This window comes from Gekko japonicus, unplaced genomic scaffold, assembly GCF_001447785.1.
Source record: "Gekko japonicus isolate JY-2015 unplaced genomic scaffold, Gekko_japonicus_V1.1 scaffold326, whole genome shotgun sequence".
Taxonomy (NCBI): domain Eukaryota; kingdom Metazoa; phylum Chordata; class Lepidosauria; order Squamata; family Gekkonidae; genus Gekko; species Gekko japonicus.
The window spans coordinates 488,457-508,431 of record NW_015165245.1 but is presented as its reverse complement, the minus strand read 5'-3'; the positions used below and the strand labels follow the sequence as shown (position 1 = coordinate 508,431).

General features: G+C 39.5%; 1 protein-coding gene across 1 annotated transcript; it reads left to right on the top strand.

Moving 5' to 3' along the window:
• Window positions 1-6,371: 6,371 nt before the first annotated feature.
• FGG (fibrinogen gamma chain) lies at window positions 6,372-15,955 on the top strand. Its single transcript, XM_015410071.1, has 9 exons — window positions 6,372-6,434; window positions 6,538-6,582; window positions 6,850-7,033; window positions 7,135-7,228; window positions 9,710-9,840; window positions 10,973-11,106; window positions 11,227-11,411; window positions 14,058-14,335; window positions 15,762-15,955. The coding sequence occupies exons 1-9, from the start codon at window positions 6,372-6,374 to the stop codon at window positions 15,953-15,955; spliced, it is 1,308 nt and encodes a 435-aa protein (XP_015265557.1).
• The last annotated feature ends 4,020 nt before the right edge of the window (window positions 15,956-19,975 follow it).

Genomic DNA, 19,975 nt, shown 5'->3' with positions numbered 1-19,975 from the left:
CCAATATTCTTCTGAATCATCAGCAAGATAATAAAGTTTTACAAAATGTGCTTACAAAATGTAGTTCTAGGGGCACTCACATGGTTTTCAGCCTTGGCTAAAGTCACAGAAACCAGTGAAAACTCAAATTCCATCCTAAAGCATGTTAACATCATGTAGTGTTTACATCCTATGACTGCTTTGATGTTTAAATACAAACAAAGTTTATACATAGACTGTGTTTAAATGTCCCCAATTGTCCTAGCTTGTAACATGAGTTTCCAGTAACAGCTTTATAAACAGAGACATTTCTGATCTCAGTCTTGCTAAATATATGTTCAGTTTAACAGGATGACTTTCTATTGCTACTTTGAAGGAACAAGCTAACAAAGATTGAGTCAAAGGTGTATTTATATAACAAGTAAGTTATACAGGCTTTATCTGACTTGTAACCTTTTGAACTAACTAACCAATTATTTAAAAACATAAATAAATACTAATTTCACCTTTCTTAGCTTGGGGAAAGAACATAGTTATCTAGATTTAAAAACTTCCTTTTCTCTCCATTTGCATTAATCATTCAGAGTTTCTTGAGAAATCAGTAAATAAACCATAGTAAGTGCTAAAATTGCTCAATTGCGCATACAAAGGGCTTCCTCTTGGCCTCTAAAACTGAATTACTTTTTAAAAAATCACTCATTTTCTAAAGAGTTGTCTCTACAAGGCCAAAAGTTATCTGCACAGAAAGGTGAATATCTCTTTTGAGTCTTCCTTAAAAGATAAACAAATGCTCTGTTTTCTATGAAAGCTTAAGGATAAAGTAGAAATACCTATATAAAAGAATATTTGAAGATTCTTTAAAATAGACCTAAAACTACTAAAATTTAATTCAAGGTATAAACTTTCATGTGCAAAAAGTGTGCCTGCACATGAAAGCTTATACCTTGAAAACACTCTGCTGGTCTTAAAGGTGCCACTGGACTCAAACTTTGTTCTGCTGCTTCAGACCAACACGGCTACCCACCTGAATCGAAAAATACTAAGTGGAGTGTGAAATATTCTCTCCCCCCCACCATATGCACCATGCAAGTGCACTCATCAAGAGGTGGAATCTGTTCCAGTTCCTTGCTGAATATAAACTCAGTAGTAAAACTGACGTCACTTTTGTGGGATCTGTGAAATGGCACCCATATATAAAACAGATGAACAACATCCATAGTTATAGTAGGGCAAGTTAAGCAGCAACACTGAGCAATGAAATAGCTGCATTGTGGGAAAGAACTATGCCCTCCCCAAGTTACTGGACTTCCTTTGTGACTGAGGGCCAAACTAGATGCAACGGCATTCTGGGGATTCTGCCACCATTTTAAAGTGTAACACAAGCAATTTAAAAATGCTGTGAGAGGGCCCAATCCTGATCTGACCCATGGCAGGAAGAAGCACTCTTGTGCCCCCCACCCCACACCTTGGAAGTGCCAAAATGCCCTCACTGCTGTTTCAGGACTCAGAAAAGTGTGGAAGGGGAGAAAAAAGCTTCATCCCTACACATTAAAAGGCCTGATTGTCCCCACGCTGCATTTTAAAATACCTGCATTAGGCTTTAAAATGGTGAGGGTATCCCTGTGTTGGACACATGGATATTGCCCTGTCTAGTTATTCACATGTATATTCACGTGTAGCTATTCACATGTGCAGAACCCAGAGAGTAGGGCTGCCAGCTCTGGGTTGGGAAATACTTGGAGATTTTGTGGGGTGGAGCCTGAGGAGGCTGAGGGTTAGGGCATAATGCCATAGAGTCCAACTTCCAAAGCGGTCATTTTATCCAGGTGAACTGATCTCTGTCACCTGGAGATCAGTTGTAATAGCGGGAGATCTCCAGCCACCACATGGAGGTTGGCAGACCTACCAGAGAGCTGTTTATGATACAGCAGATCCAGTAATATTTTTCATAGATCTTATGGGATTTTGCTAAACTCGGGTTATCTGTCAAATAAGGGGGGCAGAAGGGCATATTAATTGAAAAAAATATTTGTTTCTTATAGCATGTATCTGCATCAAATGAATGTTTTAAAACAATAAATGTTATACTTTATCATATGCAGGGCTCTTTTTGTAGGAAAAGCCCAGCAGGAACTCATTAGCATAATAGGCCACACCCAATAGCAGGAACTCATTAGCATATTAGGCCACACCCCTGACAGCACAGCTCATTAGCCCATTAGGCTGCACCCCCATGTTACCAAAAGTGTGGTCATCCAGCCACACCCACCTTTTGCTTCTTATTCTGTTTACCTTGTTTGTTGTCAAAACCCAAGGCTTTTTTTGTAGCAGGAACTCCTTTGCATGTTAGGCCACACCCCACTAATGTAGCCAGTCCTAATGAGTTTCTGCTGTTGGGTGTGGCCTATTATGTTAATGAGTTCCTGGTGGGCGTGGCCAACTTGGAAGCTAGCCGGAACTCAGTTCCTGTGTGTTCCTGCCCCAAAATAGCCCTGTATGTGTACTGACTAAAAACATAACCTGTAAAGTGGCCCTGTTTTTTTTTTTAAAAAAACGTTGGTTTTATTACAATTTTTTAAAGTACAGTAGCGTTGTACAGTGCCACTGTAAGATTAAAATACAGTGGTGAAGTAACCTAGTGACAGAGTTCAGTGCCATATCAATTTAAGTCATACAAGTACAGTTGTGTGAGCGGTGTTGACTAGTATGGATGAGAAACCTTATCTTGCAAGTTATAGAATACCATGTAGCATATCAGAGAATACCTTAGGGAGACAAGAGACCATATCTTTAGACTTTTACCGGCAGACTTCTCTTTTGACCCATGTTAAAAAAAAACATCAAATCATGATAGTATTTGTTTTTAGGCAGAATGTCAAGTTCTGTGAGATAATGGACAATAGATTTCCTTCAAACAATACATAGATGTAGATATAGATGTAGCAGCTGGTTAATGAATTGCTGGGCACTGTGCTTTCTTAGCTGCATGAATATACGTTTTTATTGATTGGGAAGAAATTCTCTAGTGCTGGCGTCTGTGATATTACAGAACCAACTCAATGTGCTTTTTTCACCATTGACACAAGGCTTACATGTATGTATGTATAAAATGTATATGCCTCCACTAGCTCACAAAATAATAACAAATACAATAAAACAATAATATGAAATGACTAGTATTAAAACAATCAATAAAAACTAGGTTTATCCTAATTTTATATCCATCCAATGACACTACCTACTGTCTCATTCTATACATGATTAACAGTACAGTCCTAAACCCCTTGACTTCAATGGGCTTAAAATCAACAGCAAAACAGAATGAAAGGATATTAAATACCATTAAATAGGGTGGAATTTGACTGGTGCTTAAAAGTTAACAGAGAATATGATGTCTGCTCATCCCTAAGGAGAGAGTACCAAACAATGTGGACCATGACAGAAAAGTCCCTCTTTCTGATGGCAATCTGCTTCATCATGTAGGACAAGGGAAAAATTAATGCAATTTCTGAATGTGGGTTCTGATATTTCCTCTGACATGTTTCTATGCTGACAGCCGTCACTGTGCCTTCAAAAGTCTATCCAGACCTTGGCATGTAACCTAGAATTTTCTGATTACAGAAACTTACAGTAGAATATATATTTTATAACTGCACTTTTTGTATATGAAGCTATATATTAAGGAAAAGCATTATTAAGAGGCCTCTGACGATAGAATTAGGATGTAATAAGAATGGAATGTGTATTCAAGAAGCTGCAAGGATGTTAAGAGCTAAGTTAAATGTGAATCATAACCTATATCACCCAGCTCCCCAAAAACAAAGGAAAGGGCTTCACTAAGGTCAGAAAGGATCTCCGTGTTCCCTAATGTTCCCATTGCTCTGAAGAGCAGATAAGCAAATGCAGTCACTGACATACATGAACAATAGTAAGATTTAACGTCAAATTATGCTTGTATGATGTTAACTGCTTGGTACCAATCAGAGGTTCTTTAATGTGTAAACTATATGTGATGTCATTTGGGGTATAAGACCTTCTGCCCTTCCTGGTTATGGCAGAATACAGCTTTGGAATTGCTGAGTGCAAAGGCACTCAGCCCTGTATTCCCTGTTTCAGTGCATTAAAAAAGGTAAAGGTTCCCTTGCTCGAAAGCCAGTCGAATCCGACTCTAGGGACTCTAGGCTCATCTCCATTTCAAAGCCGAAGAGCCAGCGCTGTCCGAAGACATTTCCGTGGTCATGTGGCCAGCATGACTAAACGCCAAGGCGCATAGAACGCTGTTACCTTCCCACTGAAGTGGTACCTATTTATCTACTTGCAATTTCTTGCTTTCGAACTGCTAGGTTGGCAGGAGCTGGAACTAGAGACGGGAGCTCACTCCGTCATGCGGCACACTCGGGTCTCGAACTGCTGAACTACTGACCTTCCACAGCCTGCAGTTCAGCATCTTAACCACTTGAGCCACCGCAGTGGTCAGTGCATTAAACAGATATTAATCTAACTTCTTTGACTCCAACTGTGTGTTTTCAATTCGGCATGGGAGCACACAGGCAGATTTGTGCATCAATCACAAAAAGTGGGGCCTATGGAGAAAGGCCTTATACATACTCAAGTACAACAGAAATACTCAATAGTCTAAATTAAAGATTTAATGGTAAAAACATTATTAAGTACAGGCTTAAAGCATAAGTTTAGGAAAACTAAAACTGAAATGTATTATGAAGCACTTGGTTTTCCCTAGATCTAGCTGGTAGCCTTTATTCTATGCTGCAGTTCGAGAAGATAAATGGAACAGAGATTTACAAATTCTATAAATTGTCTATTTAATTGACTTACACAGTCATAAATAAAATTATGCTACAAAATATATAAAATTTCCACCCAAAATATTAATTTTTGTACACTTTTAGCAGAAATTGTAATAGTGATTAGGAAAGACCCATTATTTTTTTTTCCTCTGAGTCAGAGTTGCCCAGTAGAGGCTGATTAAGAACATTCTCATTTCTATCTTTGTGAGATCTTTACTTTTCATTCCTACATTGCACAGTATGCAGGTCAGATATGGAGTCCCTGCCCTGTGTCAGACATGAGTTATGGATTCTTGTGCATGTGGTGCCTGATTCAAATCAAGACTGTGACATGCATAGAGATGAGGTTTCAGCCTCCCCCATGCCGTTTTCCCAACCTGAAACAGCCACAGGGGAGAGTATTCTGTTGGTGAAACATGTGTTCTTAGGGAATTTCTCCAAACCTATGAGGATTTGTCCCTGAATTGGATCCACTGCTGATGATTCAAGTGAGTGATAAAAAATACAATAATCAGAATGTGACAGAAATGCCCTTTATGGCTTCTAAAGTATGTACTACACATTTCATGCATAAAACCTAGAAGTTATGTTTGATAAAATTTCAGAGGAAGGAGAATGAAAAAATCACTAAGTTTGTTGATCTGAATAGCAGACACTGTAGTGGAATTACCCAATTCCTCATATTATGACTGCATATGGAACTGCCTGAGGTTTACATTTGATAAGGTAAGTATCATACCATCCCCTACTATTTCTCAGTCACTAGTTTACGTATTCATAGAAATAGCTAAAAGTTATACTAGTCAAAAGCATGCCACTCTTTTCCTAACCGTCCTCAGGGACAGCAAAAACAAAGAATCTTCAGGATGCTGTTGAAGAAAATTCCTAGAGTGGCTGACTCTTTCTGGATATAAGATCTTGTCCAGGACACTATCACGAAGGAACAACAGGACTCTCTGGGAAGCCTCCCTAGATCCATCTTGGAAACTCTTCCCATGTGCTACAACTAACAGGTTTATGTGCATCTTTAAGAGAACCTAATTCTTTGTCCTCAGAAGCTAATAAATGAATTAAAAAGTTGGGGTTGAATCAGTCATTTTAAAGTGATATTGTAGTCCTTTAAAATAGCACAAGCACATTTTATCTATTAGAACACTGGGAATGAATGACAGCATATGTCCAATACTAGATTCTCTTTTTGAGTTCCTTTCTATCTCTTTCTTTGTCACGTCTCTGAGAGATTAGGTCACTTTTGTTACAATTGGTTACTGGAAGTGATTGCTCCACATGGCAACTTGTTGTAAAGGAGGACTTATGGGAGGTTGTTCATTTGTGTGTCATACCTTAGTGCTGAAATGGGTAGGAGCCAGCAAAGCCTGGAAACGCCCACACACTCAACCAGTAAGAGGCCACCCTCCCTCTGCCATGTCCCCTGCCTATTTACAACACTGTAGCCACCCGCTGAGTTTCAGCTGATCCCTTAAGCTGTTGCTGTGCTCTTCAGAGAGCAAGACTGGATCTCAGAAGCCCTGAAAGCTGCATTGATTTAAGTATTGCCTCTTCAGTGTTTGGGAGCTACACACAATGAAACTGAATTTCAGCATCTGGGTGTCTTTGCTAGGTTTCCTATTTTCAACTTGCACTGCAGTAAGTGGTATGGGGCAGAGTGATAATCTGTTTAAAAGAATGCTTAAGTAATCACTAAAGTAGCAAAATCACTGAAAGTGCTGTTTTATCTTTTCCCACTTAGTATGTGGCTACCAGGGATAACTGCTGCATCTTGGATGAACGATTTGTAAGTCAATGTCTGTTTTATGTATGCACTTTTTACAGATATAATTATTATGGCAATAAACATGATTGAAAATATTTATGCTTTAAATGGATTACTTAACTGCATGCAGTATTTAAAAATGTCCATTTTGCCATTATGTTTAAGGCCTCTAATACAGTCTGCTATCTGTTGCAGGCAAATGTAATCTATGTGCAGTGGAGGAGAACTAGTATGACTATTATATAATTCCTTATGTTTAACATAATTTAATTTTTTCTTTCTCTTTAGGGTAACTATTGCCCCACCACATGTGGCATTGCAAATTTCTTAAATAAATATCAGCCTGAGACAGATCAAGATCTCCAAGTACTTGAAAATATCCTGCAGCAGATCTCAAATTCCTCAGCTATAACAGATGACTTGTTCCACCAGATCCGAAATGTGCACGTCCCAAACCGACCAACTCAGCCAAGTAAGGGCACAGAGGCCGCTACAATGCAATGCTCCATTACTTCCCAATTTATTCAGCACTTTATCACTAATGTTTTATATACTTTTGTGTATATTCTGCAGATGTGGTTTCAGCTTTTGCTCAAAAATCCAGAGACATCATTGATGAAGTAATCAGATATGAAAACACTATTGTGGCCCATGAAAATACAATACAGTAGGTATCTTTCCTCTTACTGCTTCAGAATGTACACCGAATTTTGCCTTGTTTGATTTTTGCTATTTCCATCTAAATTGTTGCCTAAAACTTGTACTGTTGAGTAAAAGAAAATGTTTGGGTCCTTACATTTTACTTACTTAAGTCTACACTTTTACATACCTCAAATTTGCATGAGATGTGCCATTTTGTAGCTGTGCTCACCACGCTGTGTCAGAATTCCAAAGGTGCCCACAGGCTCAGAAGACATTGGGGACCCATGTTCTAAGGCATGCAGTTCCATCCATGATTATTTTTGCAATGATTTATATTTACAGATTGCAATCACAGGGCCTTCAAGTTAAGAGAGAGACCTGCATGGGGTTATTTAACGTTTTCTCTGTATACAGTTTTCCTACCAAAAATTACCACCTCCTAACCTGCTATTACCCAGTCTGGAGGGGAAAAAATGAGTATTTTCCTTAGCAGAGTGCCAATTTTAGATAGTAAATTGATGTAAGGGAAAGGGTTAAAGAACCTTCACCACCCTGTGCCTGCCTCAATCACAGTTCCCTCAGCTACATTTTTTCAACAAATGTTGGGGAAACAATTGCAGAGTTACGTATAACATATAGCTCTGCCTGTTGATTTTGATCTCAATATGTTAACTATACTGGCCTGACATGAACTTTTTCACCAAAAGGGCATTTGGTCACGTGTGTCACAATGATAAGTAGTAATGAGAATATCGAGTACAGCTGTGCGGTAGCATGTATGTCAAAATGGTTGCCTGTAAATTCAGGATAACTGCTGTGAATTTCACTGAACTAGTCTAAGGGTATTAATTAGTTGTATTTAAGCTGCATTTGTAACAATTTTCTCTCTTGATTTCAGTGAGCTGTTTTATTTGTAACATTTTGCCACAACCAAAAATGTAGTCTATATATCCCTTCTGTTTCAAAATATTAATCTCACCAGTGCTAATGACTCTAGTTTAAAAGCATATTTGAAATCTTTCAGATTTACTATTTTATATATATTTAGCAAAATTACAATGAGTGTTTTATTGATCTGGACTTATACAGTTATTTCTCTGATCTTCCAAAATACTGCTTCCTAATTACTGTATGGTTCAGTCATTTTTCCCCCCTAACTGTGAGGTGCAAAGTAAGATAGATAAACAAGTATTCCAGGTCTTCTGTGCAAAGTTATACCTTTAGAATGGACTTAGAAGGGTGTAACTCTGTTTAGGATCGCAGTGCTAATGTTCATGCCACATACATAAGTTCTCTCATGGTAAGGTATATTTTGTCATTTCTTTAACAAGACCCTTTGAGCATTCCTAAGTATATAATCTATCTGGTTATATATAACAAACATAGTTATATAGCAAACTGTACATATACATACTTTACAAAAGGAGGAGGGGAACTCCTTTAATTTATATCATATCCACATATTTTGCCATATTTTTAAACTTTGAGAAATTTCAGAACCACAGGATCATAGTCAAATAAGATATTTTAGTTGTTATTTTTAAATTAACTAAAAAGGAGAATGATGCCTCTATCCAACTACAATCCTGTTCGCATTTAAATAAAATTTCCTTCCAAGTAAACATAGGATTGGACTAAACCATGTGCTTTGCATTCAGATAAAAAGCACTGTTCTGTTATCTGTTACATGAATTACCTGTGTTTTGTAATCAAACCAATATTATTATATTCATTTTGACATGCTCACCCTGCTGCAGGAGTACAGGCAGAATGCAATAAAAATGTACGAAGATGAATTCTAGTCACAGGTCTCCCAATTTTTATGCATTAAAAACAATCTCCGTCAGTGTCAGTTATGCATAGGGATCCTAATATTCAATGGACTGGGTTTATTTCACAACCATTTTAAAAAAATTCCCTGTATGTACCAAATGAGGCTGTAAAACTGTGACCTAAAGAAGTTACCAAGCTTAGGCCAGCTGAAACTGATGTGAATGGCAGACATCATTTTTGTTGTAGAAGCCGCTTTCACAACCAAGCTATGCCAAATATTTTGATGTACATAAATTTAAACTTATCTTCAAGAGTATTCATTTGTATTGCATCCTAATAGTTTGGTTTGGGGATGTTATAGATTGATGTAAAACGACATTATATATGTGTCCCAGCCAGGCATTCCTTTCTTGTGCAGGAGCTGTTGTGCATAGGAATTCAAGACATACAAGGTCTTGCCCAATCATTTCAGAAATTACACAGCTGACTGTGCAGTTTCAAAGGAGGGTGCATCGGTTAGCCAATAAACTAAAGCTGATCTTTATGCATACCAGTCAAACACCAACTGTGTACTGTCCCCCATAGTTTAAACAGAAAATCATCCTTTTATTTGCCTGACACTTAGTTTTTGTATTCATTATACCCAATGTATCTGTTCTTGTACCACTGGAATTAGAAAGTATTTCCTTTTAACAAAAGTCCTTGTTGTACTTAATTTTGATCTAATCTCCAGATTTTTGACAGAAATGGTAGTATCCAACAATAACAAAATTGCGGTATTAAAGCAGAAGACTGCTCAGCTTGAGGCGCGATGTCAGCAGCCATGTGAAGACACTGTCCAGATAAAGGAACTAACAGGAAGAGGTACAAGAAAATACTATTTGCTGTGTTGCAAACTGAGACTTCTGTGCTAAAGTACTTGGGTGAGATCTGCTTTGTCTTCATTTGGCTATCATGAGTCCATCCATTTGGTAAGAATTAGCCCTGGGAGCAAAGGCTGCTGGACTGAGACCAATTTAAATAACCGTCTCTGTTTACTTAAGATGGCTTTGATGACTTTGATCCACAAACTATGGGAGCTACTCCTAAGAGAACACAGGTACAGGCAGACTGACAGGTTTCTTTGGTCTGTACATATTACTGTTTGTAATTCTGTTCTGAATCAATTTCTAAGCACACTTTTTCATACGTAGTTTCATCCAGCCTTAGAGACAGTGTGACTCACAGGTTAATATGTTTAGAAAGGAAGTCTTAGGGATTGATAGGTAGGTTTTCCAGATGTTTAAAGCTATTTAAAATATATATTTCTTTATCTATGCAAACTATTACCATATTAAACTCTGTGATCAGTATGAAAGATTTAAGCACTTAAAAGACTACTTCAGACATTATTAAAAATGAACAGGAAAAACATAAAAATCAGAGATCATCGTGAATCATTGATGCACATACATAATGTTGCACATGTATATATTTCTCAGTATATACGCCTATGTGGTATATGTGCACTAGGAAGCTCCAGTCAATCATAATTTCATAATACATGCCAGAAAGCAGACATGTCTGTAAAATATACAGGATGAGCCAAAGGAGGTTTTATGCCTTTTCCTAGGTCAAAATGCTTCCCATGTATGAAATTCATAACTTTTGCAGCAGTTGTGAATGGAAACATTCATTCAGAATGTTTTTTTCCTGCCACACCAAAATGCCCTATATTCAGACAAGAGCACATAAGACAAAACAGCAAATAAGAAGGAAAATCTCCCTTCTGTAGAGTACTACTTCTGTGCTTCACAGGGTTAGGAGAGGATAAACCAGGTACACTGCCATGAACTCCTTGAAGAAAAAGCAGAATACAAATGAAATAAATTTTAAAGTACCAATTGAAGTCACCTAGGTATTCAGTCTTGTACAGCTGGGCATTCAGTCTTGCATATCATGAATATGACAGACTATAATTAAGCTACTAACCATTGCTTATGTTTGTTTATTACAGATTGTCAAGATATTGCGAATAAAGGTGCCAGACAAAGTGGCCTCTACTTCGTCAAACCTCAAAAAACCAAGGAGCAGTTCCTGGTCTACTGTGAAATTGATTCAGCAGGCAATGGGTGGACAATTGTTCAAAGGGTATGTTGTCTGTAATTGACTGCATGGAACAGAATGCCTAGTATAGCACAGAAAATCAGTGTGTGTATTGGTTTTATTTATTTTTCTACTCTTCCCCTCTTTTCTCCAATTTCTTATTAGAGGCTTGATGGGAGTGAAGATTTTAGGAAAAACTGGATTCAGTACAAGGAAGGATTTGGACATCTGTCACCGAATGATCGGACAGAATTCTGGCTGGGAAATGAGAAGACACATTTAATAACCACTCAGTCTACTGTTCCATATGCCTTAAGAATAGAACTAGAGGACTGGAGTGGCCAAACAAGGTATACCACTAAAAGAGTTGTTCAGTGATATTGCCCTGAGTTCATTATCTCTTGAGAGAGATTTACACATTACGACAGACAAACTACAGCTACATGCAGCTTCCAACAGCTTCAATAAGTCCTTTTTCTGTGTGGCGTGGTGGTTAGGGTGTCGGACTCAGATCTCGGAGACCAGGTTTGAATTCCCACTCAGCCATGGAAACTCACTGGTTGACCTTGGGCCAGTTACTATCTCTCAACCTGACCATTCTTGGGGGACCCTGGGGCAAATGAAGGAGGGAAGAATGATGTTGTAAGCTGCTTAGGGTCCCCCAGTGGGGAGAGTATGAATATATAGTGGATAAGTAAACAGCCTGAGCATAAGTCAAAGAAAACCTGGAGCAACTACAACTAAACACCATTTAGAGCACACATTGGTGCCTGTACTGTAGTGCTTATTATTGAAATATTTGCTTCATTCTGTGCTACTGTCATGTCTGCACAAAGCCATCCAGGCAGAGCTTTTCTGAGTTGTGAAAAGTCTTCTCTATCAAAGCTTTTATGATACTAATATAGATAACTTGGAGGCTCAGTATGACTTTTTTGAAAGGCATTTCACAGATAAAATTGCCCCTTTTCACAAGAAAATTTCAGTCTGTGGAAGTTTGGATGAATTTCATTTGTTACCCTTTCTCATCTTGCCACAGCGATTGGCCACTCAGGTAAAATTAGTGCTTCCAAAAAGGAAGATATGGTTCCAATCATCTTGAAGAAGATTGTATTAACTATTATCAGATGGTTGCAATTAGGGACATGACTATAGCTTTCTCAGTGATTGTTGATTTTTGTAGTGTTTTTTGGATATTAATTTTATTTATATTCTACTTGTCCCCCGAAATGACCTCTGGGTAAAAGAGTCTGGTCAGAAGTTGGAAAGAACAATAAAGGTGGGTGGGAGAGAAGGAGTAATGGCTGGGGGGGGGGTTATAGGGAGGGAAGAAGTTAACTACAAAAGCTGCATCCATGTGGCATTGCTGGATGGAGAAACTGTAGCAGCAAAATACATGTAAACTCTTTGTTGGGACTGAACACAAAGAGCAGCAAGTGCTCTTTGTCAAACTACAGTTTAGTTCTTCCGCTCTTAGATTTTGGAAATTTGGCTGTTCAAGGTTTACAGTGTATGATTGCCAAATGCTAGGATTTGACCCAGACTTTTAGACTTTTTACAGCTTTCCTCTCCCCACCTGCTCTCAGATGCATGAGCCAACAGTTAAGAATTGTATTTTGCCAGCATCTGGCAGCCTCTTATACAGTAATAAACATATTTGTCTCCATCTGCCTACATCCAGTATGTACTGTCATTAGTCTTAAGATTGTTTTAGCTTCTACAACTTCTGCCACTTCCGGTATCACTTGATCACATTGGCATCTTCTCAGGAGTCCAAATCAGTCTTTCCATTTTAAAATGTCCTTAGTACTGTGAAATGAATGTCTCTATTTCCCACACTCTACCTGATGTATTCTTGAGAATCCAGATTTAAGTGACACCTTGCACAATCCAGAGTACATCAGGTAGAATGTGAGAAATAAAGGTCAAGAGCCAGTTTTTTTTACTATTTAACATTTCTTGTAAGCTTATTTAGGGGCCTTGGTAAAAATTATGGGGGGAAAATGTCTTAAAAATAAATAAGTGTGCGTTAGGATTCAATAGGGATTTGGCATTTGCAAGTTCACCATTTATTTTCCAAAGTAGGCAATTAAACTCTGAAGATAACTGAAAGATTTTGAATTTGCTTGTAATGCTGCATTTGTGCCCATTGAGTTAGAAGAAAATAGTGTCAAGAGAAGCCTTAGCAACACAATTTGTAAACCTCTAATGTAAGGGTTTCCTAGAGATTGAACAATGGGTAAGAGCTAGAAAACTGCAGCCTCTGCCTCTGAGTATCTTGCCCCTAAGCTTCCTGAACTCCTGAGACTTCTTCCCAGCTCTCAGACTGCCAAACCAAGCTATTCTGGTTCCTAAAATCTGCATGAAATTTTACTCCTCAGCCTCATAAAAGCTGGACTGCAATATTCTGACAGTTGTGTTGCTAGAATAGATAAAATATTTATAAATATACCAACTCAGTTGGCTTTGGTGCCTTCACCACTGCAAGTACAACACAGTATTATAATTTTTTCATTTTAAAGAAAACGTATCAACCAAAAAGCAATTGAAGCATATCCAGCATACCTCTCTTTGATGTTACAGTTTAGCACTATTGAAAGACCGCTGATACACCCCGGTGTTCTTTTGTGTGATATGTGCAACTATAGAAAGGATTGCTATTTTGAACTAAAATACCACATTCAGTTATAGAAATGAGTAAACCCTTTACTTACTATGACATGACCCAGAGTGCAGAAGTTTATTCCAGAAGCAATTTAAGCAGTAAAGTACACTACTGACTGTATTAACCATGTAGTGGGGGCCAAATGATTCCTGTTCACTTGTGCATTTGCTGAGATGAAATACATTACTACTGAAGTTACTGAGAGTGTGAACTGCAGTTTTAGGGGAAACATAGCAACACACTCCAGAATATTATCTTTGAAGTGCTTGCATCACATTATCTCATTGACCACACTGTTAAAATCTGAAGTTTTAATGTGTCTATTTTTTAACAGCCATGCAGATTATGCTCACTTCAAAATAGGAGCTGAAGCAGACAAATATCGCCTGACCTACGCTTTCTTTGTTGGAGGTGATGCTGGAGATGCCTTTGATGGCTTTGATTTTGGGGATGATCCAAGTGACAAATTCTTTACCTCTCACAATGGCATGCAGTTCAGTACACATGACAGTGACAACGATAAATATGACGGCAACTGTGCTGACCAAGATGGATCTGGATGGTGGATGAACAGATGCCACGCTGGTCACCTTAATGGCAAATATTACAGAGGTAATAAAATTAACCTTCCTGTGTGTTTAGGAGATGCTTTCCTCCACATCCTCCTTTCTCCCGAAATTAGACAGGTGGCAGTAAAGCGCAAGCCCATCTCAACTGTAGCCTGCTGCTTAGAAAGGCCTGACTCTTCGGTCTTAAGCTTTCAGGGAAATGCAGTCAAGATTTTTTTTAATCTAGCAGGCCTTTGAAGCATGTTTAGCATGAATCTTGCTGCTGCTATTTACAATGTCTACCGTGTAGTCTTCCGAAGACTTCATATGATTGCTATTTTAGTACTATGATTTTAATGAGCTGCTGTAAGAATTCCACTAAAACTACAAGGTGGAATATAAATGTATTAAATAAATGACTCTGTTAAATAAACAAAATGTGACCCAGAAGATAATCTATCTTGAAACTTTACACATCCATAGAATTTTCTATAACCTCAATCATTTATATATTATTACATTATTAGCTTAAGCATCTACTGAAGAAAGCTGTTGCCTAGAAAGTTTAGCTTTATTGTGACATATTCAGACAGTCTTCTGGAAAGCGCTCTCCTGCAAAAACTCTATTGAAATGAATGGAGAGTTGCATAGGAGCATGGGAGAGTAGAAGGTCATCCCACTGGATTGTGTTCTTGACATCCACAGTGCTCTATGTGTGTAACATGCTGTCAAGTTGCAGCTGACATGGTGACCTCATAGGGTTTTCAAGGCAAGAGATGTTCAGAGGTGCTTTGCCATTGCCTGCCGCTGCAAAGCGACCCTGGAATTCCTTGGTGGTCTCCCATCCAAGTACTAACCCAGACCAACCCTGCCTAGCTTCTGAGATCCGATGAGATCAGGCTAGCCTGGGCCAACTAGGTCACAGCAAAGTGCTACAGAACACTATACCCAAGTTTGTATATTTTGGGGGTCTGCAAAGCTGTTTGGATAAACAGTGTTATAATGAACATTAAAGGATACAATCCAGCCAAAGTTAAGCACATTTAAGTGCCACTGAACAAAGTTAAGCACATGTTTAACATTCTGCTGACATCAGTGCAATGTAAAAATGCTTGGCTTTGGCTGGACTGTGGTCACAGTGGCATAATCTTTTTGAGAATTAGAACACTAAGTGTATGCTTCTGGTCACACCTTTTATGAACCTAGAAAAAGTGCATGGGAATGCCCCAAAGGAAGCATTTATTTGTGATTGAGTGACATTTACATCTTTTGTGTTATTAGTGTTTAGAAACTAATAGTACTTGCTAGGCAATAAGGCTAATTGAATTCAGTGAAACTCAGTTCTAAATAAACATACTTAGGACTACAGAAATGTTAAAATAAATATTTGGAGCAGGAGAGACAGAAATGTTAAATGCAGTTTACCCTATGCAACTATGTAAAAATCCTTCACAAGCCACTTACATATTGTAATGTTGCTTCCATTACAGGTGGTGAATACACTGAGAGAGATTCTGGCCCATCGGGATATGATAATGGTATTATCTGGGCAACCTGGCGTTCTCGGTGGTATTCCATGAAGAAAACATCAATGAAAATTATTCCATTCAGCAGACTTGCAGCACTAGGAGGAGGACAGGCTGGAGAAATAAAACAGGGACTGGGAAGTCGAGGAGACATTTAAAAATTTAGATTTAGTTAGTGATAACTTCATGCCTAAACAAAGTTTGAGCATATTCCATACTGCGATCATATAGAAAATATTCTCTAAACTATTTTAACTTAATATAGTTCTGTTTATCTCATTTAACTAACAAGTACACAAGTACAGTCTCATTATTATGAAAGATCCAGCTTTCTTTAGATATTTCAAACTGCTTATATTCAAAATCAAATCTTATCAGTATGAATCACCAATATATGGAATTTGCTGCCACAAATTATGGTAATGACCACTAGTTTTAAAATGATTTAAAAAAAAAACTAAACTATATAAAGCTATATCAGTGGCTATTAGCCATGTTAGCTGAATGGATTTCCGGGCATCTGATCTCTCCTTTGCGTGCTCAAGTTGCTTGGTGATGTTTGGTGCTTCTGGTCCCCAGCTGCCTTTTTTTTTAGTTAGCAATGTGCCGATAACTGCATATCCGCGCCTAGTGAATAAGCAGTTATGCGCATGCACACATTACAGTATATTTTAAAAAGAAGCTGCTTGCCTATCTTCTCCATGGTGACCGTGCAGTGGCAGTCTGGACAACTGACCGTGGGGTAAGGCAAGAATAGGGTGGCATGTCTGGTCACACCTCTCCAGAACAATTAGCTCTGGAGAAATTAGAGGCATGACCAGACTGTGCCAAAGCCTGCCGTCTGATCACAGCCTACCACAGCCCACAATTTCTATGCACTGCATAAACATGCAGTATTGTCAGGCCCTTTTTGTGATAGTACTCACTGATACTGAAAACCCGCACTTTTGTCAGTGGTCTCCCAAATCCTGAGGAGAGAACTGGTAGAAATTGGTGCAACCTTATATATGAGTACAAAAAAATAATAAGAAGCCTTGGGTCTTATACTAGGTTGTGAGGAGGGAAAAAAGAATGGCTCACAAATGCCACATTCTCAAGTATGGATCTTGAAGTTAAATGGTTGTGTTTGCAGGTAACAGTAATAGAATAGCTTCTGTGTGTACATAACCTCTTTCTGTAAAGGCTAAAAATCCTTGGGATTAGAATAACTATTTGTGGTGGTTGTTTAGTATGTCCAGTGTCTGTTCCAATAAATATGGAAAAATGAAATATGTCAAAATAGCCACCCCATGCATAGAATTCTGGTAAAGCTCAAAATTATCTTCAAAATATCAGTTTAAAAATATGTACTTGTAGTCCTTGCTTATCCATCAGTATATATACTGCTCAGTAAGAAAGAAAGACATCCAAAATGTACTAGGATATCACATATATATGACAATTGTCAATTGTTCCTTTATTTAAGGTTGCCTGCATTTTATTGGAGATGGTCAACTGCACTTTTTTAAGAAGGCAAATTGTTTTGTGAATAAAACTCAGCGTTACCAAATTTGGTAACATAAGCATGTCTCATGGCTAAATCATATTTATTTACGTTATATAGGTGTTCGTGTACCAGAATCTCTCTCACAGAGTTCATACCATTTATTCTTAGTGATTCTTTCATCGTCATCTACTCTTCTTCCAAAAATGTTTCTGTTATCTTTTAATTGAATGGGAGCATTACTCTGTGAACTACCCTATCCTCAGACCACCCTGTTGCCAACAGCATGCTAGTGCCAGTACTTAGAAACCTATGGCCATTCTGAAGAAGGGAAATAAGCGACAAATGCCTTTTGCCTTCAGACTGCATAGTGTCTACATCAGAGTTCATAGCAATCCTAGTGAGCTCCACCGATCAAGGATCAGTATGCTGCTGATGCCCCTGTAAATAGCACACATGAGCACAGCCAACCAATACCTCAGTCCATTGATGTCAGGCAGTTTCCCCCCATGTGCAGATACACCAGGGGGGAGCACAGTTCCCTGCCTAGTAATGAGCATCCCCCTACACCAAAGAATGAGCCTCAGAATAAGCCAGGGAACTCTGCAGATAGGGATTCAAGTCCATGTCCGCAGTTACATTCCCTTTTTCCAGGAAAACAAACAAGGAAGAAAACATGGTCTCTCTCTCCAGCCAGAGCATTCCTACATTTCCATAGCTCACTCTGCTGGTGTAGCCACAATCAGATACCCATGGGTTCAAGGGTTTGGAGGCAAGGAAAGGAAGGATCTCCAGGTTGCACAGTCCTGTACATCAGCTCCTTTGTCAGGCAGTGAGAATGCAGGTGCTGGGACTACAACATGGGCACACAGAACTGCACCTTCCAAGAGTATTCTATCAACCCATGATAGTTCACTGGAGGAAAGCACCATGTGACAAGTGAGAGGCATCAGTTCAATTCCCAGGAATGGGATGCTGGCCTGAAGGAAAAGATCACTTTATGCTCAGCAACAGGCCAAACAGCTGCAAAACTAGAGGCAGACTAGAACCCATTCCTTGCACACTTGGGAGCAGTTCTTTGACTGCTCACCCAACCGTGTGCACAGGAACAACCCAGAAAGTTCGGCATCCCTCAGCAGCCCTGATGTCAGCACCAAGAACATAGGACAGGGAGAACAGCACACAAAAGGTATAGCAGAGTGAAAAGGCACAGCATAATGAAGGCTCTTGGTTCAAAATCTGTGATGGAAGGAAAGCCAATCTGGAGAGAGCCCCAAACCCATTTTACCCCATGGATTCAAATAATGTGAGATGCTGATTGGCATCCCAACGTAGCCACCATTTTGACTGGCAAGCTTCCTATGCACCATCTCCCACTAAACAGGAGCTCATAAACTTTGTCCCCTTTCATATATCCCAGAGGTCTCTGCGTCCATTCCTGCCTGCCTCCCCCTTCCAGAAGTTTTATGGGGTTTTGGGTGACAACAGCGGTGGTGGGGAGTGTGCAACCTGGAGTCCCTTCCCCATGCAAGAACATACCTCTGCCACCCTCTACTCCTCCTGGTGTGACCCACATGCTGAAGACAGCTGGGGTCAGGAGCCAATGAGGAGGGACCAAATCTGATCTGTCAAGCCCCAATCAAATAAAGACACAGTTATAGGGCAATTCTCATATCTATTGAACAGCATCAGAAGACTGGAACCAAGTCAGATGATTGAGGTTGCCATCTCCCTCATTCTGGTGAGGCTCCTGTGTCTTTGCAAGCTACTCTGACATACCACACAGAGTCACAGATAGCACTTACCAATCACTGCATGCTCATGGGTGGAATAACTGCAGGATGAGCAACTGTTTGAACTGCTTGGGTGGTGCAGGAGCTAGATTGGTACAAGGAGTTGGCACGGCAAGAGTAGCAAGATCCATGCCAGTCACTGCAGCTGTGGGTTATTCCATAGGCATGGCTGATGATTGGCATCATACTGGGAATGCTCTGCAGGCAGCCCTTCCTGACCCCTTCCCTGATGGACGGCTGCCTGCAGAGATCAAAGAGACTCAAGGGAAAGCAATGAGTAATGTTCCACACTTGTAGCAAACACCAAGTGACTTCCAGAGTTCTGTACATCATGTTTAAGCAGGGAACGCAATTCCACCCTCCACTTTGAAGGGTGTTCCCTGATGGCTGACTGACCCTATTGGGGGACATAGGAAACCACTAAGCCAACACTGATGCATCCCTTGTGGGGAGCTGCAGTAGAACTGGGTCTGCACATCTACTGGGCTTGCTCCATAGGGCTCTGGTCTGGAAAGCAACAGGCACCATGAGTGTTTGGCCAATGGCACTCCAATTGGAGTAGGGTGACTGGTAGTCCTCCCAGACTGCAGCTGTCATCGTAGGTGTCCTCCATTTGCAATGCAGTGTACACCTTTACTGCTAGCAATTGTCATAGAGGACAGAATATTTGAGGGAATACACAAAGAAGGTACAGACAGGCAGGGGAAGAGAGCTGCATGCTATGCTGCCATGGGGGTTGGGGAGTTCATTTTGTGTCTTGGGAATTGCTATTGCATTCCTATCTCTACTGTTCTGCCTGTGCTGAAATGTTTATCTCTACAGATGTGCAGGAGGAGGTTGTGTTGGAGGTTGTATTGTCTGGAAGTCTCCTATGTACCGTGAGAGACTACTGCTTCCCAGCT